The following is a 26181-nucleotide window of genomic DNA, read 5'->3' as shown; positions in this document are numbered from 1 at the left end:
TGAGGTACCCGCAAGAGGCCATTTGCTACCTATCACCTGTTTGGGCTCAAAAGAGAGAGAGACTGCAACCGCAAGAAGTCACCACAGTGCCGAGATCCGTGTCCCCACTGAGCCCTGGTCCCCCAGCCCTGCTGGGCTGCCCGGGGCTGGGCTGGTGGGGGGTGGGCAGGGGGAGACAATCCCTTCGGACACCCCACCCTGCAGGTGGATGACACTTTGCCCCTCTAGGGAGAGAGGAAGGGGTCTGAGGCAGGAAAAGGGGGAGAAGGCATTTTATAGAGGACATTAATTCTAATTCTTTTTATTCAAATAAAAAAAAAGCACCCACATCAGTTGCTATTTTCTCCGGTAGCTCCCTGAGCTGAGTCGCCAAATGCTTTCCGCTAACTTTTTTGTCCGTTGTAGGTTGTGTCCAAAGATGAAGAAGGGCCAGAGGTGGGGTTCCTTTTGAACCTCCACTTCTCCTCGCCATAACCAAGTGTGCACCAAAGAGAGAGAGAGAGAGAGCGAGGCGAGAGGGAAAGACAGAGTGAGAGTCGGACCCCTGAGAGAGAGGGAGGCAAGGGCGGGAGGCCACAGGGAATCCGACCTTTGTCGGCCCAGGCTGGCCGCCCGTGGTGGGTCCTGCTGGCCTCGGGCAACTCCCAAGTCCACGGGGAGGGGTGCTCGTCCCGGGGGGGCCCCTTCCGGTCAGTCTGGTCGCTGGCTGCACCTCCCTTCCTCCACCTCCTCCACTCCTTCTCCATTTGGCTCCCCCTCCCGGCCTCCCCTTCCCAAATGTGGATGTCCCTTAAAAAAAAAAAAAAAAAAAAGCCACCACCACGAGTGGGTTACAAATACAGCAGGCGAAGTACACGGCTAGCGTTTTCGGTGGGAAGGGCCCTCCTCCCGCACTGACCAGTCCGAGATAGAGGAGTCTGTTATTTACATTTTTCACAAAGGTTGTGCGCTGCACAATCGGGAAAATGAGATTCCCCCCTCCCCCAGCATAAACACGTGGTCCACTCCGGTGTCCCCGACCCAGGGCAGGGGGGACAGAGCAAAAGAAAGGGGAAGGAGAGATGGAGATTCACGAGGGTGTCTGCGGGGCAGGGTGGGCTGGGGCCCCCCCGAGCCTCCAATCAATCTACTTGTAGCGTCTGCCAGGGTCGCAGAGCGGGAGGAGGAGGGACGTCCGTCGGAGTCCGTGAGACACGCGAGTCCGTGCCCGGGAGCCCTGGCCGTGGCGGGCGCGCCCTCTCGGCCCGCCGGAGCGCAGCCCTGAACCGCTCGGCCGCCCGCCGCCAGCCGCCGCCAGCCGCCGCCAGCCTCGGGGGCCCCTGGTGGGGTCGCCCTGTCACCGCCGTGTCTGTCTCTCCCGGAGTCTGACAGCCCTGTTAGAGGCCTTGTTTAGTAGATGACCTCATAAACCGTAGCCTTCTTGTCACCAGAGCCCGTTACAATATATTTGTCATCCGCCGAAATGTCACAACTCAGGACAGACGAGGATTCCTTGGACTGGAGCAGGAAGGGGACACAGGCAGGAGGGGGAGGGGAGAAAGAAGGCAGAAATTCACTTTCCGGACGTTCAGCATGACTGCCGTGCTGTCTGCGTGATGCCCCTCCACTTCACGGCCCTGGAGCTCCAACACCCCCTCCCCCGGCACACCCCGCAGAGGCGACAGATGTCCCTTCTCCCCAGGAAAAGCTCGTTAACAGGGTCCAGTGTGATCTTGAAGTTGTGTGGTTCGAAACCTCGGCATTTAGAGACAAGGAGGGAGCACGTCTGAGCAGGACGTGGGCCTCGGCGGGCCAGAGCCTCGGCCTGCTGAGCTAGGGAGAGGGTCTAGACCCAACTTGAGGCGTCCAGTGTGGCTGAGGGGAGAGGGAGGACTCTAAACATTACGTGTGGGACACACCGGGGCTAGACATTCCCCAGGATCGATCCTGAAGGCGGCTTGACGGGTGGGAGCCCAGTAGCACAGTGTGCGTGCGTGTGTGTGTGTGTATGCGCGCGCGCGTGCTTGCACAAGAGCGTGTATAATTGAGAGAGCAGTCCACTGGAACCCAGATCTTCAGGAATCCTGAAAAGCCCCTCCCCCCATCTCTTTCCAGACCCGTTTTCCCACCACACCACTCTCTTTACACCGAGGTGCCAAGCTAAAAGACAAATTTACTTGACCACCGGCTGACGCTGGCCTGAAAAGAGCTGTCCTGTTTGCTCAACTGCCCAGGGCACCTCCTGTGACTGCGCAGCACAAAGGCCAGAGCCAAAAGCAGGACGTGCCCCACCCCCTGCTCTAGAGATCCTTCCAGAACCCCTGCGTCAAAGCCCTCGCCCCTCAGGCTCAGACACCAGCAGCAGCTGCCTCGCCTCTGGGAACCCATCCTGGACCCCCATCAGATAGCGTCCTGAAGGGGGGCCGGGCAAGTCCTGCTTTTCCTCACGCCGGCCCCACCCCCACGGATGGGCCCCAACTCTGGGCAGAGCGCCAGGCGCCCAGGTAGTACCTGGAATATGCTAGCTCCGTACGGGGTCCGCCAAGCATTAAGGAGGTTGTCCTTCCCCGTGCTCACGAACCACTTGCCTGCAGGGAGGAGGCAAAGGGGACGTCAGCTCGTGGCTTGCCGCCCCGCAGGCAAGACCCCCCTCCACCCCCCGCAAAGGGCAGCTGCCATGGAAACGCGGTGTGGACTGCCAACCGGGTGCTTAATTAGACTCTCGGCTGGTGGGGGGTGTGTGGTGAGTGAGACCCGGAACCGACTCACACCCGCGGAACCCACTCACTCACACCCAGAGAACACTGTTCTCCACAGTCAAGGGCAGAGGGGGAGCAGGTGCGACGCAGAAAGGGAGGACCCGCAGTTAACCACAGACATTATGCGTCCCCCCAAAGATTTCTTTTTAAAGCCACTATTCGGTGGAACCTTCTCGGTCTTACTGCCGCAAGGCGGCAGGAAGTACTAGAAACGGCAATGCCCTGAGACCTGGAGACCCGGCTGAGGCCGGTGGTCAGCGGACGCTCTTTCTCCGCAGGCCGCTCTGCCAGGACCCTGCCCGTAGGGGCCACTTGTGGTCCCCTGAAAAAGACCCACTGGGGTTCAGAGAGGATGAGAGGGGTCCCCGGGAGCACAGCCAGTCAGTGGGGGGAAGCAGATATCCCGGTCTGGCTCTGGCTGGGCGCTGTGAGTGCTTGGCACCCTGTGGCAGTGTCCACAGCTTCCCAGGGACAGGATGGTGGGGGGTGGGGGGCGGAAAGTGGTCGCAATCAGGAAGTCCAATTGCAGGATGTGGCTCACGCCAGGGCTCTGCCCCTCTGTAAGCTTTAGGGGACCCCTTGTCTGCGCCGGGCTCCTGGCTCCCCGGGACTCACCACAGTAGGCGAACTTGAGGGACAGCACACAGCTCTCGTGCAGGTGCAGCTGGTACTTGTCGGGCTTGGTGTGATGCAGCACCTCCACGTTGCTACTCTCCATGCCCACAGCCAGCCACTCTCCGGTGGGGCAGTAGCCCAGGGAGAAGATCTGTCGGGAGGGGGGGCAGATTAGGTTCAACTCCTCTGCCCTCAGGGCCCCAGGGGGCTCCCCAAAATGCCCTGCTCAGGGACTCCGAAGGCAGGGGCCCAGTGACAACTCCCGTCACCTGCCCACTTGCAATTTATTGGCGAGGCAAAGCCCCTCTTCCTCAGCCCTGGGGTTCCTTTTAGAGGCGAGGAAGTAGAGGCTCAGAGAGGTTGCTGACTCCACACAGTTAAGTAGCACAGCCAGCATTCCGTCTCAGAGGTGGCTCGGGCCTTTCACTTTCAAGGTAACTTGGTCTCTAGGGTTCCTGCCTTTCCTTGAGAAAAAATAAAGGGAATACACAGGGGGCACCCAGGTGGCTCAGCCTGTTGAGTGTCTGACTCTCGATTTCGGCTCAGGTCACGATCCCAGGGTTGTGGGATTGAGCCCCATGTGAGGCTCCATGCTGGGAACAGAGGTTGCTTGGGATTTTGTCTCCCCCTCTCTCTCTACCCCTCCCCTGCTCACACTCTCTCTCAAAAACTAAATAAGAATCAATAGACAAAACCTTAAAAGCAAAATAAAACATTAAAATATTAAATATATAAGGCTATGATATTAAAGTAAGTAGTACAAATAACAACGGAAAATTACGATACCTAGCATTTATAGGGAACTTTCTATGAGCCGGGCTACGGCTAAGGCTTTTAGAGGGACCATCTTAGCTGCTCACATCAGGCCTATGAGATCGCTACTGCTCTGCTCATCCCATAAGGGAGAAAACCAAGGCCAAAGGACTCAACAGGAGAGGAGCTGAGACCCAGATCTGAGCAGTTGGGTCAAGTGCGTCCAACTCCAAGGCCCTGGAGATTCTGTTTCATTGCTGCTTCCTCCAGGAAGCCTTCCAAGGAGGCTCAGGTGGGTCTCAGGTGCATTTGCAATGATCGCCTGCTAGGGCTCCCTTGTCCCGTCCCGGCCATTGGGAGCCCGGGAGACAAGGGAGCGTGCGGCCAGGGGCGAGGGGAGGGGAGCGCACACCTGGGAGGTGAAGTCGTGCTGCTGCAGCTGGCGGCCCTCCCGCAGGTCCCAGGAGCGCACGGTGTTGTCCAGGCCTCCGGTCCACAGCTTGGTGCCATCGTGGGAGATGTCTATGCAGCTGGCCCCGTCCGTGTGGCCCTGGAACTGCCTATGGAAGCCAAGCGGGGAGACGGGGGTGAGCCCTAAGGGACCACTGAGTGCCAAGCAGGCAGCTGTCCAAGGCGGGCAGGCCAGCTCGATCTGTGCAGAAGGGGAAACTGAGGCCCAGAAGGGGGTCCTTCGCTGAGCAGCCGGGCTGGGCTTTCTTCCACCCACCAGAGAGCTCCCCCACAGGCAGGTCTTGGGGGCCTCCCCCATCTGCCTTCTTTATCCATCCTACTCCCCCTGCCTGAGCCGTGGGGCTAAGGCCACAAATGAGCTGCGAGCTACCAGGACCAATGGACACGGTCAGGATGTACCAACAGCCGATTCTGGGGCAGGCACGCTGCCTCACGCTGTGCTCCATTTCCGCGGAAGTGCTTCACCCCGCCCGTCTCACATAGGGGAAACTGAGGCCCAGGGGTTCAGTGGCTTGTACAAGGTCGTACTGCGGGCAGGATTCACACCCGGCAGCTGCTTCCGAGGCCCCACGATAACCACCAAGTGACACCATTCGGCTTGTCTGGTCCCGAGGCCCTCCATCCTCAGTCCCCACCCTCTGCTTAGCTCTGCTGCTCTGAATCCCATGCTCCCTGACCTGCTCCAGCTCCCCTCTCCCCGGGGCCTTCTGTGGGGGCAGGCCTCTATCCTCTGGCACGTGGCTGCCCCCTCTCCGGGGCATCTGCGCCCCCTCTGCTGTAGCCACCCCACAGCCGCAGCGCCGGAGGCGAGCCCAGTTACCACGCCCTGCGCAGCCTTCCTGAGGATGAGGCCTGCCTCGAGGACCCCCGTGGCCTCACCTGACCAGGGTCTGGTTGTGGAGGTCCCACACGGCAATGTTCCCGTCGCTGCAGCAGGAGAAGCAGACTTTGGCGTCAGGGCTGATGGCCAGGGCGTAGCAGGCAGGCGCCGAGGAGGTCAGCTCGGCCTTGATGCGGGGCGTAGGTGAGGCCAGGTCCCAGATGGTGAGCGTGCTGGCCTCCCCGCCCACAATGAGTGTGCGCCCATCAGGGAGCAGCTTGCAGGAGCGGATGTAGTTGTCCCTGTTCTGGACGGACAAGGGGCCGTGTTGAGCTCTGCCCACCTCCCTGCTCCGGGGACCAGAGGCGTCCTATGTAGCGACACTGGGAGCCCTTGGTCGTTCACGGCCCTTCGATCTTTCATGTTTTTCTTCACGTGCCCCAGAGAGCTTGGGATCATCCACACTTAGGGATGGTCAAACCAAGGCTCAGAGAGGTTAGCCAGCTTGCTGAGTAGAAGGCTGAGCTGGGCTGCCCCCCCGCCCTCCTCACCCCCGCCTGCAAGCCTGGGTCCTCACCAGGCAGTCCAGCTGGGAGATGGGGCTCTTGCTGCCCGGTTGGCTGATGTCCCAGATCTTCACGCAGCCCTTGCCGCCCGTGTAGACGTGCCGCGTGGGGTTGCTTATGGTCACGGCACACACCACCTCCCCGTGGCTCAGCGTGTTGATCTGCCGGGCGTGCCGGGGGATGCCGGGGCCCGCCAGGGCGTCGTGGGGGAAGGGCACTGGCTGCATCTGCCCATCAGCGCTCACGTGAAACGAGTAGGCTCTGAAAGGGAGACGCGGCCCTTGTGTCCTCCCCAACCCTCTCTCTGTCCCCGTGAGTCCTGCCCGGGTCAGATGGCCCCCCCGCCCCGTACACCCTCCCCAGGTCTCAGGGAATCTGGTAACCCCCACACTCCCACACCTCCTTGGTTTGGCTCTGCCAGGACAGGGATTACTGAATCTCGACCTTGACTTCCTTTCCTGGTCACATACCCTGGGGCTCCAAACCAGGTCGCGGGCCCCCCCTGTGCCTCGGAATGCCCTCTCCTACAGTTATAAAGCCCCCTGAAAGGGTTCAGCTTGCATGTTACCTCCTCCTTTAGAAGCAAGCCCGGGGGTAACAGGGCGGGAACTAGGTTTGCCCCCCCAGGACGAATCGTGGAGTACACGTGGTCTGCCTGCGGCTGGAACCCAGAGAAGCTTCTGTGGGAGCCCAGGGGCTGGTCAGGAGCATGGCCGGGTGGCCGTCTCCCGGGCTGCAACTGGGTCTCTGCGAACCTCTAGAGGGCAGACACCTTCCCAAGGGGACATCTGCCAGGGCAGGGGACGGGGGTGGTGGGTGGCGTGCTTCCCCCCCACCCCCCACCTCCCCGAGAAGCATGCAATAAGCAAAGCCAGAGCTTACGGTTTTCCGCCAGGAATGGAGGCGAGGCTTGAGGGCAGGCCTGTGGCCCGCATGGGAGGGTGAGGGTCAAAGCCAACCTGTGAGGCAACATGAGGCCAGACCTTAGGGAGGGGTGCCGCCACCCATCCCCCGACCCTGGCCTCTTCCTTCAGCACTTCCGAGGCCTGCCCACACAGTGCTGCCCCTTCCAAACCCAGAAGACAGCGGAGCAGAGCAGAAAGAACCCGCTGTCTCAAAGGAAAGGCAGGCCCTGCAAGGGCCAAGTGCCTCATCCAGGACAGTGGCAGGGACAGGGTGACAGTCCAGAGCCACCAGCTCCAGGACAGTGTTCTAGGCCCCGCGGCCCGCTCTCCATGCTCCACAAGGTACAGGCCCACCTCATTCCCTCCCCTGGCGTCCAACGGGCCTGTCATGTGGACAGGAGGCCATCCAAGAGACAAACTGTCTCCTGAAAAAGAACCCCTCTCCACCGACGCCAATCTGAACCCATCCCTGATACAGCCAACAGCCTCACTTACCAAACCCAGGCAACGCTGGAGCCACTGGCCTCCCTTTGGGATTCCCATCCCCCCCCAGAGCCCAGAGAAAGAGGTTCTCGCCCCACTTCCCAGATGGGAAAAGATGGGACCCCTCGGAGGCTGAGCTGCGAGAGGTCACGAGAGGTCACGTGAAGACTAAGGCACAAAAAGGAGGTGGGAACCAGGTCTGCTGACCCCAGAGCGTCTGCTCCTTCCTTTTTCTAATGAACACTCTGGTCCAAAGGCGGCTGCCTGATAACCCCGCCAGCTCCCCACTCCTGGCCCAGTTCCGCCCCCCAAAAGGAGCCAAAAGGTCTACGTACAGCTCCAAAGCTCACCATTGGCGATCGGCCATAGGCGGCGGCGGCGGCGGCAGCTGCCGCGCTCATCTGGGGCGGAATGTTGTGGAGGCCGGCGTAGGCGCTGGGGCTGGTGAGCGAGCCATTCATCTCGTGGTGGCTCATCATGGCAAAGGGCGCCGCGTAGGAGCTGGTGATGGAGATGGGGGTGCGCAGGGCCGAGGCTGCAGGGAGGACGAAGTCAGCCGGGGGGGGGGAGACCCTGAGGGGGGGGGAGCAGGGGCGGAAGGCCCACCCCTCCCCTCCAGGACGGAGCTCAGGCCACCGGCCTGCCTATCTGCCTGCCTCCCAGCCTCATAGTGATCCTTTCTTCGTTCCTGCATTTCCGGCATCTGAAAGCCGCCCGCTCTGGGCAGTCCTCTGGGACTGAAACCCACCTAACTGGGATCCTGGTCTTCCCAGTCCAAGAAGGTTCAAGTGGAGATGGGCCCACCTTTTTTTACAAGGCAGGACACGGAGGCCCGGAGACGTTAGTTGAGTGTCTCACAGAACTAATGGCAGAGGTGGGGACGGACCACAGGTAGCCTGACCTGCCTGAAGCCGAGCCCAGTAACTCCCAGTAAGCCCTGCCGTCCGTGCTGACGCACCCAGCGTCCGTAACTTCCTCAGACTTGACCCTGAAGCCCCCTGGAATGCCCGCGAGAGCCCCGACTCCACATACTCCCCGCACTCTTGCCCATCTGTGTGGCTCCTGTCCCGTCCCCGGGGCAGACCCCTCCCCTCAAACGCGGTCGACCCAGCCCCATTGTGCCTACCCATTATACCTATCGGGTCCATGCCTGGAGGCTTGCCCGGCATCGACCGGAGCCCCGGGGTCGTGCTGGTGCCTGGCGTCGGGGCGTCGTTCCTGGGAGTAGGTGTGTTGGACTTGAGCCCAGGGGTGGACGATTTGTCATTCTGAACAGGGAAGACATGAGGATTCCTTTCTCCCAAGAGCCGGGCCCTTGGTGCTGGCCAGGGCACCCAGTGCCGGCTCCAGTTCTCAGCCTTCTGCCCAGCAGCCCTCAGTTCTTGCCCAGCCTTGTGTGGCGGGCACTTTGGTAACCGACTGCTCCCATTGTACAGATGCCGCAACCAAGGCTCAGACGCGTCAACGGGTGGCACGAAGCCCGGCCAGTGCGTGGTAAAGACGGTATCTGAGCCGGGGCCAAACCCCCATCTGTGTTCTCTGTTCTCCAGCCCTCTGCCTCTCCCTTTCCCAAAACCTTTGCCCTCCGACCCCACCGCCTCCCCCCCCCCGTTTCTGTGGTGTTAGTGGCAGACCCCACGTACGTGACCAAGGTCTTTGGTCTTGGAGGAAGGGGTGCTGCTGGATGAGGCCACGGAGGCGGGGCTGGTAGGGGCGTCCTTCTTCAGGCCTCGGGCCTTGTCCAGCCCATTCTCAGGAGGGGAGTGCGCCGGGCTGACCCGGGGCGTCGCCGGGTCCTGAAAGCATAGGCACGGGGATGCGTGAAAATCAACAAGCAGCCGGGGCCTTCCCTGCTCCGAGAACGGGAAGGGAGCGTGCGCCACTGATGCGGAGAGGAGCTTGGCCGGAAGAGACGGGGGGCCTCCAAGTGGGGGCAACTAGCTCTTAATGATCTGGTCTCTCCCCTTCCGTCTCACCGACGACAGGGAGACTGGGGTCTGGGCGGGGCTGGGGGGTGGTGACCAGCGCAGGATCAAACACAAGTTCATGACTCAAATTCGGGCGGCAGGGCCTCCTGTAGGTAGACCTCTCCAGATCCTCATCCCCTGCCAAAACTGATCCCAAGGGGCTCACAACCCCCTGCTCTCGAGATCCCAGGGGTGGTGGGGATCACAGAGCTGACCTCGAGGGCCTGGCTCTCCCCCCACCCCAGGATCTTTGGGGCGCACCTGCCCTGTCTGACCTAGGTTCCCATCCTAAGGAACCCAAGTCGCCAGGCAGCAAAGCCCCGTCCATCGCCTCCTGACCAGCCTGACCTGATGCCCCAGCACCGGAGGCCTCACCGCCCTGCTCAGAACATGCCAGTAACGTCAGCTCCTAGCTGGGGGAAGGGCAGCCCCAAAGCACCCCAAACCAAGCACGCTGCAACCTGAGCCTGCACTCACCTCGTTGGAAACATCCACCACCAGATCGTCACTCTTGTCCCCGTCACTGTCCTGCAACCAAGAGAGAAGCCAGTAAGAAGGTCACCCCCACCCGACCCCAGTCAGAGCTTAAACCACTCCTGGGTTCCACCATCCGGAATCCGAACCCGGGCCAAAGCCCAAAGGGCATGCTCTGGTCTCTCTGCCCAGCCCCCCAGCCCTGCCCCGGGCCCACCGGCAGCCTCACCCATACCTGCCCCATCACAGAATTGCTGAGCCCCCTCCAACTTGTCTCTCTGGAGCCAAACGGCTCCTTGCAGCCGGCTTTATACCCACTGTCACGGACAAGGCTAGGCTCATTGTATCATGTCCGCTGCTGTGTGTGTGTGTGAGGGGGGAGGAGGGTGATCAGCTTCTTGCCCAGAAATACAGCCGAGGCATTTGGGCAACACATCCAAAGCCCCAAGCAGCAAAGGGACAGAGCGGAGCTGGCACTGCATGGTGCCCTTCCCTCGGTCCCAGCTCTCTTCCAGCACGGCTTGGCCCAGAGCAGGTAACATGACCCCGTTGTTGGGTCGCAGTGTGGGGGCGCCGGGGACGGCCCCCTGGAGCAATCCGGGGACTCTGGGAAGGCCGGGATGGCAGCATGGGGTCGCCTGCACATCTGTGGGAGGCGCCCACGGCCCTCCTGGCTGCGGCAGCCCATGGGCACACAGTGCGTGTGTGTGTCCCCCAGAGACCCCAAACACACACCAGACAACCCAGCCTGTCCCCACCTGCACCTCTGAGTCACCCACAAGTCAGGCCCGCGGCTTCTCCCACCCTCAGCTTCCAGCACAGACCCCGGGGGGGCCACCGTGCCCTCCAACTTACGTATCGGCTCAGACTGTCCTTCTCCTCCGCTTTCCGCTTCTTGGTTTCCATGCCGTAATCTGCGGAGCCCCGGTGCTTCTCACTGGCCCGGAGGCTCTCCGAGGGCGACACCGAGTTGTTCTGGAAACAAGGAGATGCAGCGTGAACGTTCCATGCACCCCAAGACATAGCTACATGCGGGTGACCCAAGGGGTCAGTGGGGGTGTTGCGTGTGTCCCGCACTGAGGGCCAGGTCCTCGAAGTCGTCTCTGTTCCATCTGGGTCATGCTGGGGAAGCCTTCCCAGCTCTCCAGACGGGGTCCCCCTGGGACAGGCCCAGGGAGCACTGGTCTCTTTTGGAGCCGTGGATGCTGCTATGAAGTAAACAGGCTTGCCCTGAGCTGTCTTGCCACGCGGCCTTCGAGGCTGCGCTTTCTGTGAGGGCCGGGTCACACCTCTCTCCTTCCACATCCATCTTGGGCCGGCCGCGTACATTTGCTCAAAGAAAGGCTAAGCAAAATCTGCACTGAGCCTTGAAAGATGGGTCTTGGCCGACACACAGGGGCCATGCGCAATACATCATGAGCTGAACCCCCTGGGAACGGGGAGATTGACCCGGAAGGAGAACGTCGGCTCGCCGACAGGCCTTCTCAGTGTACGTGGGCAACTTGGCATTTTGCGTGAACACCATTACTCCCCCACTGCAGGGCCTCCAGCAACTTCTGAGAAGCAGCAGTGTTTTTAAAGAAACAATTGCGACATCGGGGAGCCTTTCCCTCTGGAAGGTGGGAAAGGGCATGAGGGAAGGTGGAAGGAATCATCCTCTCTGTAACGATGGGAATGGGCGGGGGGCAGGTAGGGGAAACGTGCCCCAGGTCCCCCACTGGAGGTAACATGAAGGAAACCGAGCCTTCTCAGGCTTGGAATGGCCCCATGAGCTCTCCCTTCAAACGCCAAAGCAAGAAAGCACAGCTATTGTTGGACATTCCAGGCCTGGGAAGAGCCGGGATGGGTGGATAGGCAAAGCAGGAACAGCACCAGGCAGACAAGCCTGGGAACAGAGCTGTCCCAGGGGCGGGAGGGTGACCGGCAGAGGAAGGGACCCCGCTGGCTGAGGCGGGGGAGGGGGGGCAGCCCCGAGGCCAGGAGTGTAACAGATCTGTGGCTGCCAGCACCTGCACCGGGCTGGGGAGCAGGGAGGGAGGGGCTACCAGCAGCAGGGGCACCCCCGCCAGCAAACCTGAGCCCTGCCGGTTTCTAGGCGCCTAAGCTACACCCCCCTTCACTCAGCACTCACCCACCCTGGATCAGGCCTAGGGCTGGGTGCCAGGGATGGGGACAGAGCGCGGCTCAGTCCGGCTACAGGCCAGGGGAAGGCCAGTCCATCCGCAACCCCATGCCTCACAGACGTGCTGGACATACATGGCCACCACGCAGGGCCACAGACGGACGCCCGCTCAGCCGAGAAGGGTATCAAAAGGCGGAGGCTGGGGTGAGCCTCTACCTAGGTGCCGGCATTTGCAGAGGCGGGGGGGGGGGGGGGGCATGCGGGGAGCACGGTGTGGGAACCAGCCACAGAACTTAATTTCCTTTCCTAAGCCGGTTTCTGGGCAGCCCTTCCCTGCCAAGTTTCTGCCTGAAGCAAATTAAAATGGCAGAGTTATCAAGCCTTGAAGGAAAAAATGGAGAGTATAATGGGACTGCAGCTCAGCCCTCCCCACAGCCGGGCGGGAGCGGCGGCGAGGCGCGCACAGCCGCAATTCAATTAGCCGCCGCCAGCGCCCGCGGAAAAAATCACCGCCATTTCATTTCATTTCCTCCGACGGCGGCCGCCCCGCGCCGAGCAGCGTCGCTTCCAGCCCCTCCGCTCCCCGGGCGGGCGGGGGGCGGGGCCGAGGTCGAGAGGCGGGGCCGGGGGCGGAGTCGAGAGGCGGGGGCGGGGCCGAGGGGCGCGGCGCGGCGCGGCGGGGGGCGTGCGGCAGCTCGCGCAGCTCCTCCCGACCCAGGACGCGGCCCTGAGAACAGCGAGCTCTTTCTTCTCCTGCAGTCAGGCTGAAAACCCTCGCTGCTACCGGAGAGAGTCATGTCAGGCATTTAGCGGCATCGATCCAGCCCGCCTCTGGCTGGCAGGCGGCCAGAAAACTAAGTATTTTTTATTGCTTCGGCGAGGCAAGGAAATATGAATGAAGCCACCTCTAATTGGACTCTAGGCTAAACCCTCTGAGACAGGTTCCAGCCCAGTCGCCCCCCCCCCCCCAACACCCGGCCGCGGCCCGGTCCTTCCTGCGGGGGGCCTCATCGGTTGACAACCTGGTCTGCGAGGGGCCGCTCACCGCGGCTTCCTCCGACGCCGCAGCCGCATGTACACATGGTCCTACTGGCTCGCCCTCCCTGAGCTGTGCGCCCCACCGGGAGCCCCGGGACGGATAGCATCCTGATTCCATCGCACTGGACTCTCCAGGGTCCAGAGTGTATTCCCCCCCTGCCCCACTGCCGAGTCTGGTGTGCATGTGTGGGGGTGCTGCAGGGTGAGGAGTTCAGCTCTTGGGGGGTCCCCTCGGTTGGGGTTCTTTTAGCAGAAAGCTTTCACAGACAGGGGGTGGGGCACAAAGCCAAATGCAAACAGCAATGGGGTTAGGACAGAGGGCGTCAGGCTTCAAACCTTTGGTTCACTGGGCTGCAGCTGCCTTGTTAACAGGGTCATCTCCTGGAGGCCAGGTTCTGTTCTGAGGGGGCTTCCTGACCAAGCTGGGCAGAATTTTGCCCATCTCACCTGTACAGACACTGACACTCGGAGAGGCCGCGAGAGCTCCCCAGTGTTCCATGAAGCCAGGACCGGCCACGCACCCTGAGGGGTCCAGCCCTATCTAGGCAGACCACCTCTCCAAAAATGGCCACCTTTTCGAAGATCAACACTAAAGCAATCAAAATGGATTTTCAGCTTCAGTTACTCTTTTCTGAGGGAGCCCAGCCATTGCTGGGCCCAAATGAGGACCCGGAGCACACTGGCGAGCCGATGGCAGAGGAGAGCACCGCTGCTAATTGGGCGGTTTATAAAATCTGCCTGGGGGAGGGCCGGGGGAAAGGGGGTCGGGCTGGAGGAGCTGCCCGAGGAAGCTGCCTTCTCGATGGTTAGTTAACTGCCTGACCTTCCAAGTCCTACTTAACGGGAGGTAATAACCAAAGCCATCCTAACAGATTAGATGGCCCCAGATACAAGGACAGCGATGAGAAATAAAATAGCTTTGCTAATCGCTGGAGGATTTTTTTTATCCAGACTCCACTGCCCTTATTCAGAAGGCTTATTCACTTGAAACAGAACCTCTGAGCCTCAGTGTGATCAGAAAGATTTACAACAAATCTCAGAGCTGGCAGACACGCGGACAGCCTGGCCCTGATGCTGGCGCGCTAGCGCTTTCTGAAACCGAGGTAAAGCCCAGAACAAGGGAGAAACCTCAGGCGTTCGGGGGAAGCGAGGAGGACACAGGATCATAGAAGGGGCAGCCAACCTGGGAGGGGGGGAAGCAGCCCAGTCCGGGACGCAGGACCCCTGGGGTTGCTTGTGGGGAGCCCCAGTAACCCCATGGGCCTGGCCGGCTGACCTGTCTGGTTAATCGCCTCTCATAAAAAAAGAGAGAGCTCACCGAAAACTATTCATTTGCCAGATGATGGACGGGAAGCCTGGAGAGATGACAGCTTCCCCACCCGAAGGTCACTCCCAGAAGGTGGCAACTCCTGTTTCATAACAGCCCCCCCCCTCCCGGATCCCACGTGGTCCCATCCTCCTCCCCCAGCCCCTTTCAGCCCGCAACACACAGCCCCAGATTTCAGATTCCAGAGTGCTGACACTTACCGCGCTTGATTCTCTTTCTTCAGGGATGGATGGAAGGCCCGGACAGCAGGAGGGGCAGACCCCCCATGACAAAAAGACAAAGAAAAAAAAAAAGAGAGAGAGAGAAAAGGGTCATTCTCCTGCGGCTGGTTTTTACGCTTTGCTCGTTCACAGGTTTGAAAATGGGCAGCGGGCCCGGTTCTCTGCGTCACTGTGGGTCAGCCAAGGCAGGGCCAGCAGGTGACATCTCTCACTTGGAAAATTAACCACCCCCATTCCCATGCTCCCCACTGGCCACCAGTTGGGGGGGCGGGGGCTGCGGCTCTGGCTCTCCCTGATGTGCCAAGAAGGGCACCAAGATCACCGCTCAGCACTTTTTAAAGCCGCAAGGGTTGGAAAAGAAAGGATCCTGCTATGCAGGATACCTGGAGGATCAGGGCGTTGAGACCATTATTGTTCTGTTTAAAATAAATAAGCGAGTAGACAAAGGAATTGTGGGAGCGGGTTTTGGTGTTTTTCAGCTAATACCATTCTCTCCCTGTCTTTGCACAGCCAGGCACTGGCTCCCCGACTCTCCCCTCTGCTGTGAGGACACCCTCTTCCTCCACTGGCTGGGGCATCCTTCTGCAGGGACACACGTCTTCATCTCTGGTCCCCCAATCTGCCACAACCCTGGCGCCCTGGCCTGGGCCAGATGGGGTGGCTGGCACCCAAGGAGGGCTTGGAGGGCCCTGCCCAGGTACCCCGGTAAACAGCTAAGCGCAACTCACATCACGTGTACGCCTTCAACTTACACAACTGTGTATGTCGACTGTATCTCAATAAAACGGGGAAAATATCTAAGGGCAGATGGCACGAGGTGGCAGGTTTTGGAAAGGGTCTGCCGGGGAGCCAGGGCTTCTCCTGTCCCAACAAACTAAGCCTTCCTGAGCGGCTGGGTGTGCCTGTTGGGGTCCTCATGGTAAGGGCCACTGAAGGGGGGGGAGGGGGTTCTCCTTCCAAGTCTTTCCAGTTACCGCCCTGCAGTAGCGGGACAGCTGCCTCCACTTAAAGACAGTCTTTACTTGGGCGCCATCTGTGTACCTTTCCCAAGGCACATGCGTGGGTGACACACATTAAAAGCTGGGGACTCCGCCCCTGTCCTTGAAGGACTACGGATCGTGGTGAGGACCAAACAGTCTCTGGGGGGGGGGGGGGGGGGGCGGGCGTGCATGCCCGAGAGGTCTCCCAGGGCACAGAACGCCGGGTCCACATCAGGCATGGAGGGGTAGGCATTGGGAGGCGGGTATCCGCTTTCCAGAGACCAGGAAATCAAAGCTTTTGCTGACTCCTGGGCCCAGGGTGACTCACAGTAGGGCCCACAGGAATGCCCCCCCACCGCCTCCCCAGCTCTGGGCCGCACCTCTATGGTCCAGCTCATGGTGGTTCTTCTCGTCCTTCACCGTCAGGTGGGCCTGGCCGCCCAGGGCACCGAGCGCCAGCAGCCCGGAGCTGCTCCCCGTCACCGGGGGGATCCCTGGAGGCTGGAGGCCTGATGGGTGGGGCGGCAGCTGGACCGGGGGGCCGTGCGTGGCGTGGGAAAGATGCTGGGCCTGGAGCTGCTGTTGCTGTAACGAAGCAGGCGGTGAGCAGGGGGGGGAGCGCGGATGGCGGGGGAGCACCCTCCAGAACCCTCACCCCCAGCTTGGTCCACACACCGGTTGGCTGGAGCAAGTCCGTTAATAAAGGACAGCAACCGAGGCACAAGACTTGTGTCTTCAACCTCCCCCCCTCGTACCCCCCCACCCCGGTTTCAGGACAGAATTTCTCATGGTCCATTTCCGAGCCTGAGATAAATAAAAAGCATGCGCTGAAATACCAAACGGCCACCTGGGCTCCCTCTCTGTTGAGAAGGATCTATTTCCAAGCTGGCAGTCGCATGGCTCCTACCCTGAGCCCGTATCCCAGGACGCCTCCCTCGTTTCTGAGGAACCCCCCCCCTCGCCCCGAGGCTCGCTTGGAGAGCAGGCCACGGCAGAAAGTTCCAGATCAAGAGGAGGGAGCTCGGGGCCAGTGGAAGGAGCGCTAAGGTCACTGGACGTCAGGGTGGAGAAGAGAGTTAACAGGAGGACTTGTGGCTTTGGGACTTGACAGAGGGGGCTCGAATCCCAGCTCTGGGACTTCCTGTGTGACCTCAGGCAGGTTACTCATTAAGTGACCTCATAGCTAACACTTACCAGGGGGCTTACAAGGGGCTTCCCACACAAAATCTACACACGTGTCTCCCTGTATCATCGTCCACAGCAGCGGTAACAATCTGCAATGAAGCGTTCTGCTCCCTGACGCCCCAGATGCCCCCTCCCCAGACCAGCCCCGGTATTCTCTTTCCAGTCTGCATCCTACCCCCAAGGGACTGGTGTGGGCAGCCTTGCTGCCTTCCCAGCAGCCACTACAAAATGCCCTTTATCTTATCATTCCTAACGTTGCGCCTAGAACCTCCGGAACTGTGCGGCAGGCTACGCCACGGCCAAATACTTCCGAGGGGCGGCGGGGGCCTTGGATAGGCGGATGGCCACCTAGGCACCCATCTTCTCAACCAGTGCAGGAGAGGGGCACCAGCATCTGCTGCATGCCTGAGTGAATGCCTGGCACTTTCCAAAGATCACCTCTGACCCTTCCCAGCAGGAGGAAAAGGAGGGGTCAGGCCCGGTTTATAGAAGGCAAAGTGACCCTCGGTGGGCTGGAGTGGGCAGCCAGTAGCTAGCCAAGTCCAAGAGCGAGTGAGACCTGCCAACCACCAATCTGATTCGAAGAGTGTTCCTAAGGAGACCCTCAAGGCCAGAAGGGTTGGTGGGGGTGATGAGGAGCAAAAATCTAACCTGTCAGTATGAACTTGGCTTTGGGCCACAGCTCACAGACAACAGAACCCAGGGGGGAGGGTCTACGGTTCTGGTTGGAGGTGAGGCTCTAAGAGGCAGTGAATGTGAGCAATCAGGCGTTAGGGGCCCTGCTCTCCCCCCACCAAGCTACAAAAGGCAAACGGGGCTCACCCCAAAGTCAATGGCAGCCACGGCCACCACCACACTCATGGCCCCTGGGGCCTTGCTTCTCAGCGCTGGGTGAAAGGCTTGCACCCATGGTAGTCACTCAGCGCTGGGTCATCCACTGTTAGGTGGTTTATGGAAGCCACAAGCCGAGATGCCAGAGCAGGAACAAAAGCCCAGGGGGCCCCATGGGGAGACCCAGCCCAGCCCGAAGACTCACTCTTTTTAGACCCGGGAGCTCACACCTGGGCCCCCTCATCTTTTCTTTTTAAAGAAATTATCATTGTGAGGCCTTATTATAAGAACAATTACATGCGGTCATTAAATATTGAGTATGGATTTAAAGTTTTTTCTTAAAAAAATTACCCTTCAATCCCACTCTCTAGAAGATTCCACCCTTAATCTCTTCAGATTTTCCTTTATGGAAATCTATAAATTGTGACTATATTCCTAAAGACATAGGCTCTTGCTAACCTTACTACCATACAACTGGATGTGAATCGAAGACTGTTCTGTACAAATCAACACGCCCTTTCCAATGGCTACCCACCATTTCCTGGTGTAGACCGATGATCCAACTCTATCACACGCCCAGTTCTAAGAAAAGTCTCCGCCAACAGCCCTGTGGTTTTAGACCAATTGCTGGCAGGCCTTTTGATTTTGCCAGTGTTAGCTATTTAGTAAAATCCCAGAAAGCAAGGAGGGAGGTATTTAATCCACTTGTTATAGCGCACAGTCAGGAAGATCGCCGGAGGGAGCAGAGAGGGGAGGAAACGGAAAGGGGAGGAAATGGCCTCAGGGAAGGAGCCACTTGGGCACAAGGCTGGCTCCTTCCATGAACAATTCGGTTTCTAGAAAAAGAACTTACTAAGGATTTGTGCTCAGGGAAAGATGTCTAAGAACTCCAAACACTCTGATTCCTGCCTTACTGGGTAAGTTTCGCCCTCTTACCCGAGCCTGCCCAGTTTCAAATGCCACCTCTTCTGGAAACGTTTCCCATCATCCCGGTCAGGATGGATGTGTCCCTTCTGAGTTCTGACGGCTCAGACACCAGGGCCAGGGCGGACGTCCTAAAGGATAGAGGCTGGACGTCCACCTTATCCGCCACGAGACCTTCAATGAGTCAGTGGACATCTCGGAGTCTCTGTTCGTTGTCTCATTGTGCAAGGACCACATGCATTACGCTACATGGAAAGGCAAAGTAGGTGCTCAAGTAACCTAATGGAAAAGATAGCCGGGGAGAGGAAGTTAAGCCAGCAGAGTGGTTCTGTCCGGAGGTGACCACCTCCCACATCCTGCACCTCCTCTCCGAGGCCCGCTGAGATGCGGCTGGAACAGTTTGTGGGGACAAGGAGCATCTGTGGGGTGTCCCGCTTCCCAAAAACATAAACCAGTCAACCAGCAGGAGGAATCTGGACCAAAGGCTACGGTGGCTGTTTGGCGAACAAGGGCTTTCAAAGCTGTTGAGCTCTGAAGCCTGGAAGGTTTTCGCTCATAGCATGTCAGGCGCCAGTGTCCTCTTTGCAACAGGGGAAAGGAAATATCCATATACATCCCATCATTGAGTACAAAAGCACCTCCTGGCACAGCCAGAAAGTCGCTCCAGGTCTCCTTTGCACGGTTTGAAGGCACAGTCAGGAGTGGCCCAGAAGGTTCCAGGAAACAGGGACTTAAGAGCCGACCCCCAAGGCCTCTCTCTTGGGGCGAGGGCAAATGTCAGCACCGGCAGGGTGCAGCATCTGCTAATGACAGTCTTGGTCGCAACAGAGAGTGAGACAAGTTTCTCCCCAGCGTGGCAGGGGAAGCTGTTTGAGAAGGATCCACAGGCCCTTGCCAGCCCCGTGTCGCAGCCTCAGCCCTTCCGCGGGCGGGTGGCACCGCCGGGTGTCCTCAGTCGCCTGTGGCATGTCCCTGACTTCAGAGGACGATGTGCTGGAATACAGTGCCATGCGAGGGGGGTTGGGGGTGACAACCGCGGAGAAAACGGAGTCAAGTCCACTGTCCCAAGAAGGGACCGCATTCACCGCTTGGCTGCAGCCCGTCTCCAGTGTCCACCATTCCTTCCAAGGCCGAGACTTCTCCATCCGGGACGTGAAAGGAAGTCAGCGATCCCCTGTCCACCCCCAGCCCCAAAGAGGGGCTCAGGATCTGGAACCAAGCCCACTCAGCGGTGTTCGTCCTCCCTGTAATAATAGTTCGTGCCAGCACATGAGCGCGTAAGCGAATCCCTTGCTCCATCCGGGTGGCACGCGCCCGTTGCCCTGGGCTCAGAAGGTATAGCCACTTACGGCAGAGGCTGACAGGGAAACTCTTCCTTGTAGAGGGCATGTAATTGGATTACGCACACCACGCTTTAAAGCCTCTGCTGGGTGATTTAATGCTTCACGTCGCAGGTTCACGATGTGGGTTGAACTTGGGGAAGCTGTCTAACCATTTGCAGAGCCAAGGCCCACCGAGGACACCCACCAGAGGAGGCAGAGTCCTAACTGCATTACATAAACCTTCGCCGCCCTCCCAGGGGAAGAGAGAGAGGCGCCCTGGGCCTTCCCCGATCCTTCCAGCACACATAGCCGGTGGGTCCCGCACGGCCACACTGCATTGAGCTTCCGAGCTCTGTAATAGCTTTCAGAGCCCCCAACAACCATGGATGTCCTATCTCAGAGATGGGGCCAGGCTCGGGGACAGGGATCATCCCGCACACCCTCTCCCCACCGCGCCGCCGGCCTGAAAAAGACCGATGTCTTCTGAAGCCCGCCTGCCCTCTCCACCTTCCTCCTCGTGGAAAATGCAGTCAACTGAATCTGACACATGGACATCGCAGAGCGAATGCAAAACACCCTCAGGCATGGCTTCCAAATACCGTGTAGTTTGTGACAAGCTACGATCTCCCCTCTTCTTCCTCCTCACTCCCCACTCCCCACCCCCCACCCCCGCCCCAGCTCCCAAAACTAAAGCCAACACTTCATGACCTGTTTTCCATGAAAACATTTCCAAAGGAAGGCAGACCAAACTGTCAGGGTACGAATGAATCCCCTCCGTCCGTCGGGTTCTGTCACCAGGGGCCAGGGCAGGGTCTGGAAATGGTTGCTGGGTCGGCTCGCAGGGTCTTTATTCTGCCGATGGATGCCCTCTGCAGGATGCCCTCTGCAGGACGCAGCTCGAGGGACAACCCACCCCCACCATGCTTCAGAATCTTGACTCTCCCAGCTCTTCAGATCCAAGCAGAAAGGGCCTCTAACAGAGTGGGGACTCCATGACAGAGCCGTCTGGCGGCCCCGTCTTCCTCGAGGATATCTGAGTTCCCTGGAGGGTGGGAGCAAGCCTGGGCTCCCTCCCTCGGCCCCGTCCCCTCCCCCTTCACAGCGGCCAGGAGACCCTAGAAAGACTACACCAGACAATGAATATGCCACTAGGGACACCCACCCCCGCCAGACACATGGCACGGTCAAGCTAAGACCCAGCCTCAGGGTCTTTCAACTCCATGCCCAAGAGAGCCATAAATGCTGCACTGAAGCAAGCACATCATGTGACAGTTACCGAGCCAGCCTCCATCCTTTCACAAATGGAGACCCTGAGGCCTGGGGGAACGGCGACTGGCCCTAAGCCCTCCTAATTCCCAGACCAGGAGCCCAGGCTACCTCTCCCTCCAGACGGTCAAATCCAGTAACACCACGGGGCCAGCCACCGGTTGCTACTGAGAGCCCTTTACTGCTGGGCCCAGGACCCAGGGGTCCTTCTGCGAGGAGCCCATGCCCCCCCCCCCCCCGCCGCCCTGTTCACCCCTCCCCCCTCCCCCAGTCTCCTGGGCTGCCAGCCCGCTCTCCCCTCTCCTCCCCTTCGCCAAGTGCAGTCAAGCCCGGCTCCTGCTGTCCGTAATTCCTGCCTTGTGAGGCTCTGTCAGGCGCAGCGATTAGACGGCCGCCTGCTTAATGACAGGGCGACGGCAGCATTCACTCCGAGCCGGAGAAGCAATTACCTTGAAAATGGGGGTCACAGGCCCCACTCGTTGGCTTTAATTGAATTCCAATATCTGCCTCGAGCTGCCTTGACCTAAACTTGTAGCTTCCTAAATACTACTTAAAGGCAGTGGAGCTAATCCAGGCGGCACTTCTTCCCCAATTTCGCTCTTTTCTTAGAATTTAGGGGGGAAAAAGAAAAGTTATTTTCATAAGAGGATTTTCGATTCCGAAGAGGGAGCGGGGGAGGGGACCCGCCGTGGCCACCGCACAGCCGGCCCAGCCCGAAAGGGGCCAGGACACGAGGGGCTGGAAGAGGAGAAATTTCAGAGGGCGGAGCTCTCAGGGCACTTCCCAGCCCCGCGTCCGTCCCCCTTCTACCACTCTTAGAGAGCCACCAAGCCGTGAACAGGTCACTGAAGCAAAGGCCCCAGACGGGCCGAGCAGGGGGCGGGGTGACACTCCTGGACACTCTGTGACCATCCATGAATCACTTCCCCTTCTTTGTAAAACAAGGCCATAGGCCTCCTCGGTGCTTCTCCACTGGGGGCCACCTGACAACGTCTGCAGACAGTTTGGGATGACACAACTGTGTTGGGGGCTACTAATGGCATCCAGGGGGTGGAAGCCAGGGGTGCGGCTCGACACCTACAGCGCCCAGGACAGCCCCCCCCGCCCCCCCCCGCCAAAGTATCTGGCCCCAAACTTCACTAGTGTCAGGGCTGAAAAACCCCAGGGCCGGCCGACCTCAGGGAAGATAACACACTTTCCGGTGCTGGGATTTCCCCCTCAGCTCAATGGCCAAAGGCACCGACCACGTCCCTCCTGGTCCACTTTCCCGACCTTGCTCTGCTCCTCTCCAGGGTCGCCGGGCTCAGACCACGCTCACGCCCTGGCCTGTGCCCTCCCGTGGCCACACTGAGCGACTGCTGTGGGACCGAGACCAGGACACGACCGGGTAAGGTGGGACGAGCTACCAGCATCCTTCTGCCACTCTGACCCCCCCCCCCCCCCATCCAGCACTTTCCAGTCTGGGAAGCCGAGCGGGTCCACCCCCTCCCGTCACGGATGCAGAAACTGAGGCCTGGGAAGAGGCGGATGTGCTGAGGTCACACAGGGCAGAACCATCGCGAGAACGCGAGTCTCAGGGTTTGTGCCGCAGCCTGAGAACCCAGGGGTTCACGTTTATCCCACAGCCGGAACAGCCCGGGGCCTCCCGCTCCACCTTGAAATCATGACCTCACATAAGACCAGAACAGAAACACGGACCAGGCAGGGTCCCCGAATATTACTAGGGCTGACGGGACCTCAGCCATTTGGGCCACTGCTTCCCAAGCCTGACTACCCTTCAGAATGAGCGGAAAAACTGCAGAGACGCAGCTTCCCAGTCGCCCTCCCTCCAGGGCTCTGTGTTGTTCTGAAGCTGCCCCGGGGGCCCCCGAGCCAGCTGTCTGTGGCTGGGAAGGGCGGATCTCACCCACCCCCTTCATTTCAGGGACAAGAGGTGGACAGGTACACCTGAGGCTCACAGCCTTGCCCAAAGTCACATGAGAAAGCTGTTTTTCCCAGGCTGCTCGTCTTAAATATCCCGAGCCTCACACCAAAGCAGCAAAAAGGTGCTACGGGAATCCAAGTAATGGATTAAAGATGTGAGCCAGACAGGGACGCGAAAGGGCAGGGATCTGGCTTCGCCACTTGGCTGAGGGGTCCCACTTGTCCTGCCCTGGGTGAGACAGGACTTCGAGGACACCCTTCCCCCCCACCCCCCGCCGCTAGAGTTCCTAAAGGCACGTGATCAACCCCGCCAGGCAGCCTGGTGCCTGGCACAGCAGAGCCCAAACCCAAATTCCACAGCACGTTTCACATCAACAGTACGGCAGAGACGGTTCTGATCCCAGGTGGCCGAAGAAGGGCAGCCCTTTGTCAGGGAAGGGACACAGGAAGGACAGGCCCCCAGGGAGGCTTGAGGGGGAGGCTGGGGATGAGGGTGATCTCAGAGTCCCACCCCTTCTCAATGATGGGGGCACCAAATGCCAGGGGGAGGTTGGGGGCTGATGAATTTAGAGGTGCGTCTGAGGCGTGCGGGGCACCCCTTCAATGTGGGGAGTAGGGGGCAACTGGGGAGCTCATGGGGAGAGAGCCCCCAAATGGGGCTTGGCCCAGGGAAGCTGGAGAGCCCCGGGGCCGCCATTCTTTGAGGCCAGCTAAGGTCAGAGTCTATCTCTGGTTACGGTAAATGAGAGGAATTAAAGGGCTATACACACGGTGAGAGGCAGATTGGGGAGTCCACGTACCCCGATGATGGCGTTCAGCTCCGTCATGGTGACCTGCTTGGCACGTTCGACGGCCTGGGCCACCTGCTGCTGGTGCTGTGGGGAATGGCGGGGGGGAGGGTGTTAGATGCGCTGCCTGGCCGACAAAAGGGGCCCAGGGAGGGACAGGCAGGGATGCAGCCCCCCACGCGGCAGAAGCGGCCCCCTAAACGGGAGGCGCAGGGCACTTTCACCTCCTTTCAACCCTCTCCGGTGAGCACGCGCTACTCGCGCAAACTTCCCATGAACCGTTTTCAGGTAAAGTCTAAATGGGCGAAAGGACGGCCATGAGTCGACCGCCTCCCTCTACCACACGTACCAAAAAACTCCCTTCCACGCATCTGAATACGAGTTGGAGAGGAGAGGACGTGCCCTGATTGTTAGCTTTCTCGGTGCGGTAACGGGCAGTCGTGTAGGAGGGTGTTTCCATGAGATACACCGCGGAGTTTGCACAGTAACTGACGACACCGCTCTGGTGCAAGACAGCGCCAACAGGGAGGCTACGGGAAACCTGTGCCTTCCGCACCATAGGTGGCTACGGACCTAAAGCCGCTCGAAAAAATAGGTCCGTTTTGAAAAAGGTTGTGCTGGTACATTCATTCTCTCCCATCTTGGGATAGTACCTGCTTCCTACACAGCCGTCCACCTTACTGGGCCGCAAAGCTCTGAGGACGTCACCATAGTCTGTTTTCATGTGGATTCGGTCACTTACTGGTGGCCACTCTGACTCAGAGTGGCCTAGGCGGCCAGGAGGGAGTGGGGGTGGTCCCAGCCCCTCAGGGAGCAGAGGAGGCAGGGCCTGGCCCGGGTGTCTCCTTGGAGACCCTTCCCTCATGTCACCCACTAGCCCCGTCTAGGCCTCAGGTGGGGGTCCCTCGGAAAATGCGCTTAGAAGGTAATACGACTGCCTGGTCATGCCTTTAGGGAGGACACATTGTCCTAGGAGCTAGGGTTCCCCTTGGTACTCATTCCCTTTCTAGGATCTGCCCCTTAGCACTATCTGGCCAGGCTTCTTGCTTCTAGACATTTCCAGGCGGGGGAGGTGGGGCATGGAGAAGCAGAGTCTGGAAAGGCCAGTCTGGATGGGAAATGGGGGGGGCAGAGAGGCACCCACTGCCCCCTGTCAGGCCAGGACCCTCCTCTTTGGTCTCAGGCAGTGACAGAGAATCAGTTCGGCCAGAAAAATGAACAAACGCTCCCTCTGATGGGCTGGAGAAGTTTCTAGAAGTCCCCAAGTGGCCAGCTACGGCCGGCATGAACTGACAGGGGACAGGGGCTCCGGTGAGACCCGGCCGGCGTAGGGCTACACTGGAAAGACATGCAGGACACGGTTAAAGAAAAGGTCTTACCTCTTGAGACAGAAAAGGCATGATCTGTGCTAAAATCGTGTTCAACCTCTTCGCGATCTCCGTCTGCAAAAGAAGAGAGGCCGCGTGAAGCCCGGGCAAATAAATCAAGTCCCCGAAAGGTCCGCATGGGTGGAAATGCAAACGCTACCCTCCACCCCCACCGCCCCCAAATCACCGGCCCTCCAAGCTTTCCCCCCTCAGCTGGCCTCCTACCAGGAGGCCTTGCTCAATCCGCAGCATGAAGAAACTTCTTCCAACTCCCCCCAACCCCGGCCCCCGCCAGGCTGCCTGCATTTTGTGGAGCTCCAAACTCCTCTATCAGAGAGGTGGTTTATGCATTTGGATCAGAAGACAGTCTGTCTGCCCTAGAAGGAAGCCCTAATTAAAGCCACACGAAACCAGAAGCACCCCCTCCCCCCACAGGGGGTCAGGAGGAATTGCCCGATGGTGCCCAATTGCAACAGCAAAACAGGTGCTCTGGCTCTCAGACAGGGCAGGAGGTGACAGGAAGCCCCCAGGGTCACAGGCGCCCAAGGGACATGTGGCTCAGGGGGACCTGTGGCTCAGGGGGACCTACTTCACTCCCCCTCCGCTTTTCACTTTGCCGCTCCCGGACCAGAACGATCGCTACTCCCCCCACCCCAAGAGTTGGGATGCCTGGCCCAAAACCCCACCATTAAGGCCCCACTTTTTAGGGTCACGCACTGCCTTCTTGAAGAACCGCTCAGGAGGTAATAAGGAATCCTAATCTTTCATATGGGCTGCTCCCAGGAAGGCTGACCAATTCTCTGCGCCAGCCCCAATGTTCCAGAAAAGCTCACATTTAAGTAAATATCAACCGCTTCTGCCACCCCGTCCTACGTGAGCCCTGGATCAAGAGCAGTTTGGCAAAAAAAAAAAAAAGAGGGAGGTGCCACATGGTCTGCGGTGGCCAGGCCGGGAGGCCGAGGCCAATGACGGACACACACATCTCATCATGCAGCGAGTCCTGAGGCCACCAGGACTGGGGGATCGAGGGCCCACGGCAGCCTTCGAAGCTCTCATCAGCACACTGCAATCTTCCCAAGACAAAATCGTGACAAC

The 26181-nt window shown here is 59.5% G+C and overlaps 1 protein-coding gene across 8 annotated transcripts in view; it reads right to left on the bottom strand.

The window, feature by feature from the left end:
• Positions 1–283: 283 nt before the first annotated feature.
• TLE3 (TLE family member 3, transcriptional corepressor) overlaps positions 284–26181 on the bottom strand; it is a 45900-nt gene continuing 20002 nt past the window's right edge. Inside the window, exons 5-20 of one of the 8 annotated variants that reach the window (XM_039237826.1) lie at positions 25099–25161; positions 23702–23806; positions 15861–16065; positions 14480–14496; positions 10648–10767; positions 9796–9846; positions 8995–9147; positions 8478–8619; positions 7687–7886; positions 6846–6922; positions 5975–6224; positions 5457–5704; positions 4519–4666; positions 3354–3504; positions 2491–2567; positions 284–1497 (exon numbers count right to left, since the gene is read on the bottom strand). In XM_039237826.1, coding sequence (XP_039093757.1) covers positions 1390–1497; positions 2491–2567; positions 3354–3504; positions 4519–4666; positions 5457–5704; positions 5975–6224; positions 6846–6922; positions 7687–7886; positions 8478–8619; positions 8995–9147; positions 9796–9846; positions 10648–10767; positions 14480–14496; positions 15861–16065; positions 23702–23806; positions 25099–25161 — 2115 coding nt within the window. In that variant the 3' untranslated portion in view covers positions 284–1389. The remainder of the gene's footprint in view (positions 1498–2490; positions 2568–3353; positions 3505–4518; positions 4667–5456; positions 5705–5974; positions 6225–6845; positions 6923–7686; positions 7887–8477; positions 8620–8994; positions 9148–9795; positions 9847–10647; positions 10768–14479; positions 14497–15860; positions 16066–23701; positions 23807–25098; positions 25162–26181) is intronic. The other 7 variants (XM_039237828.1, XM_039237829.1, XM_039237827.1 and 4 more) reach the window with 7 other exon arrangements.

The sequence above is a fragment of the Hyaena hyaena genome, unplaced genomic scaffold (genome assembly GCF_003009895.1).
Source record: "Hyaena hyaena isolate Hyena2069 unplaced genomic scaffold, ASM300989v1 scaffold_130, whole genome shotgun sequence".
Taxonomy (NCBI): Eukaryota; Metazoa; Chordata; class Mammalia; order Carnivora; family Hyaenidae; genus Hyaena; species Hyaena hyaena.
The sequence above is the reverse complement of the archived record's forward strand: the minus strand, read 5'-3'. Positions and strand labels throughout refer to the sequence as shown.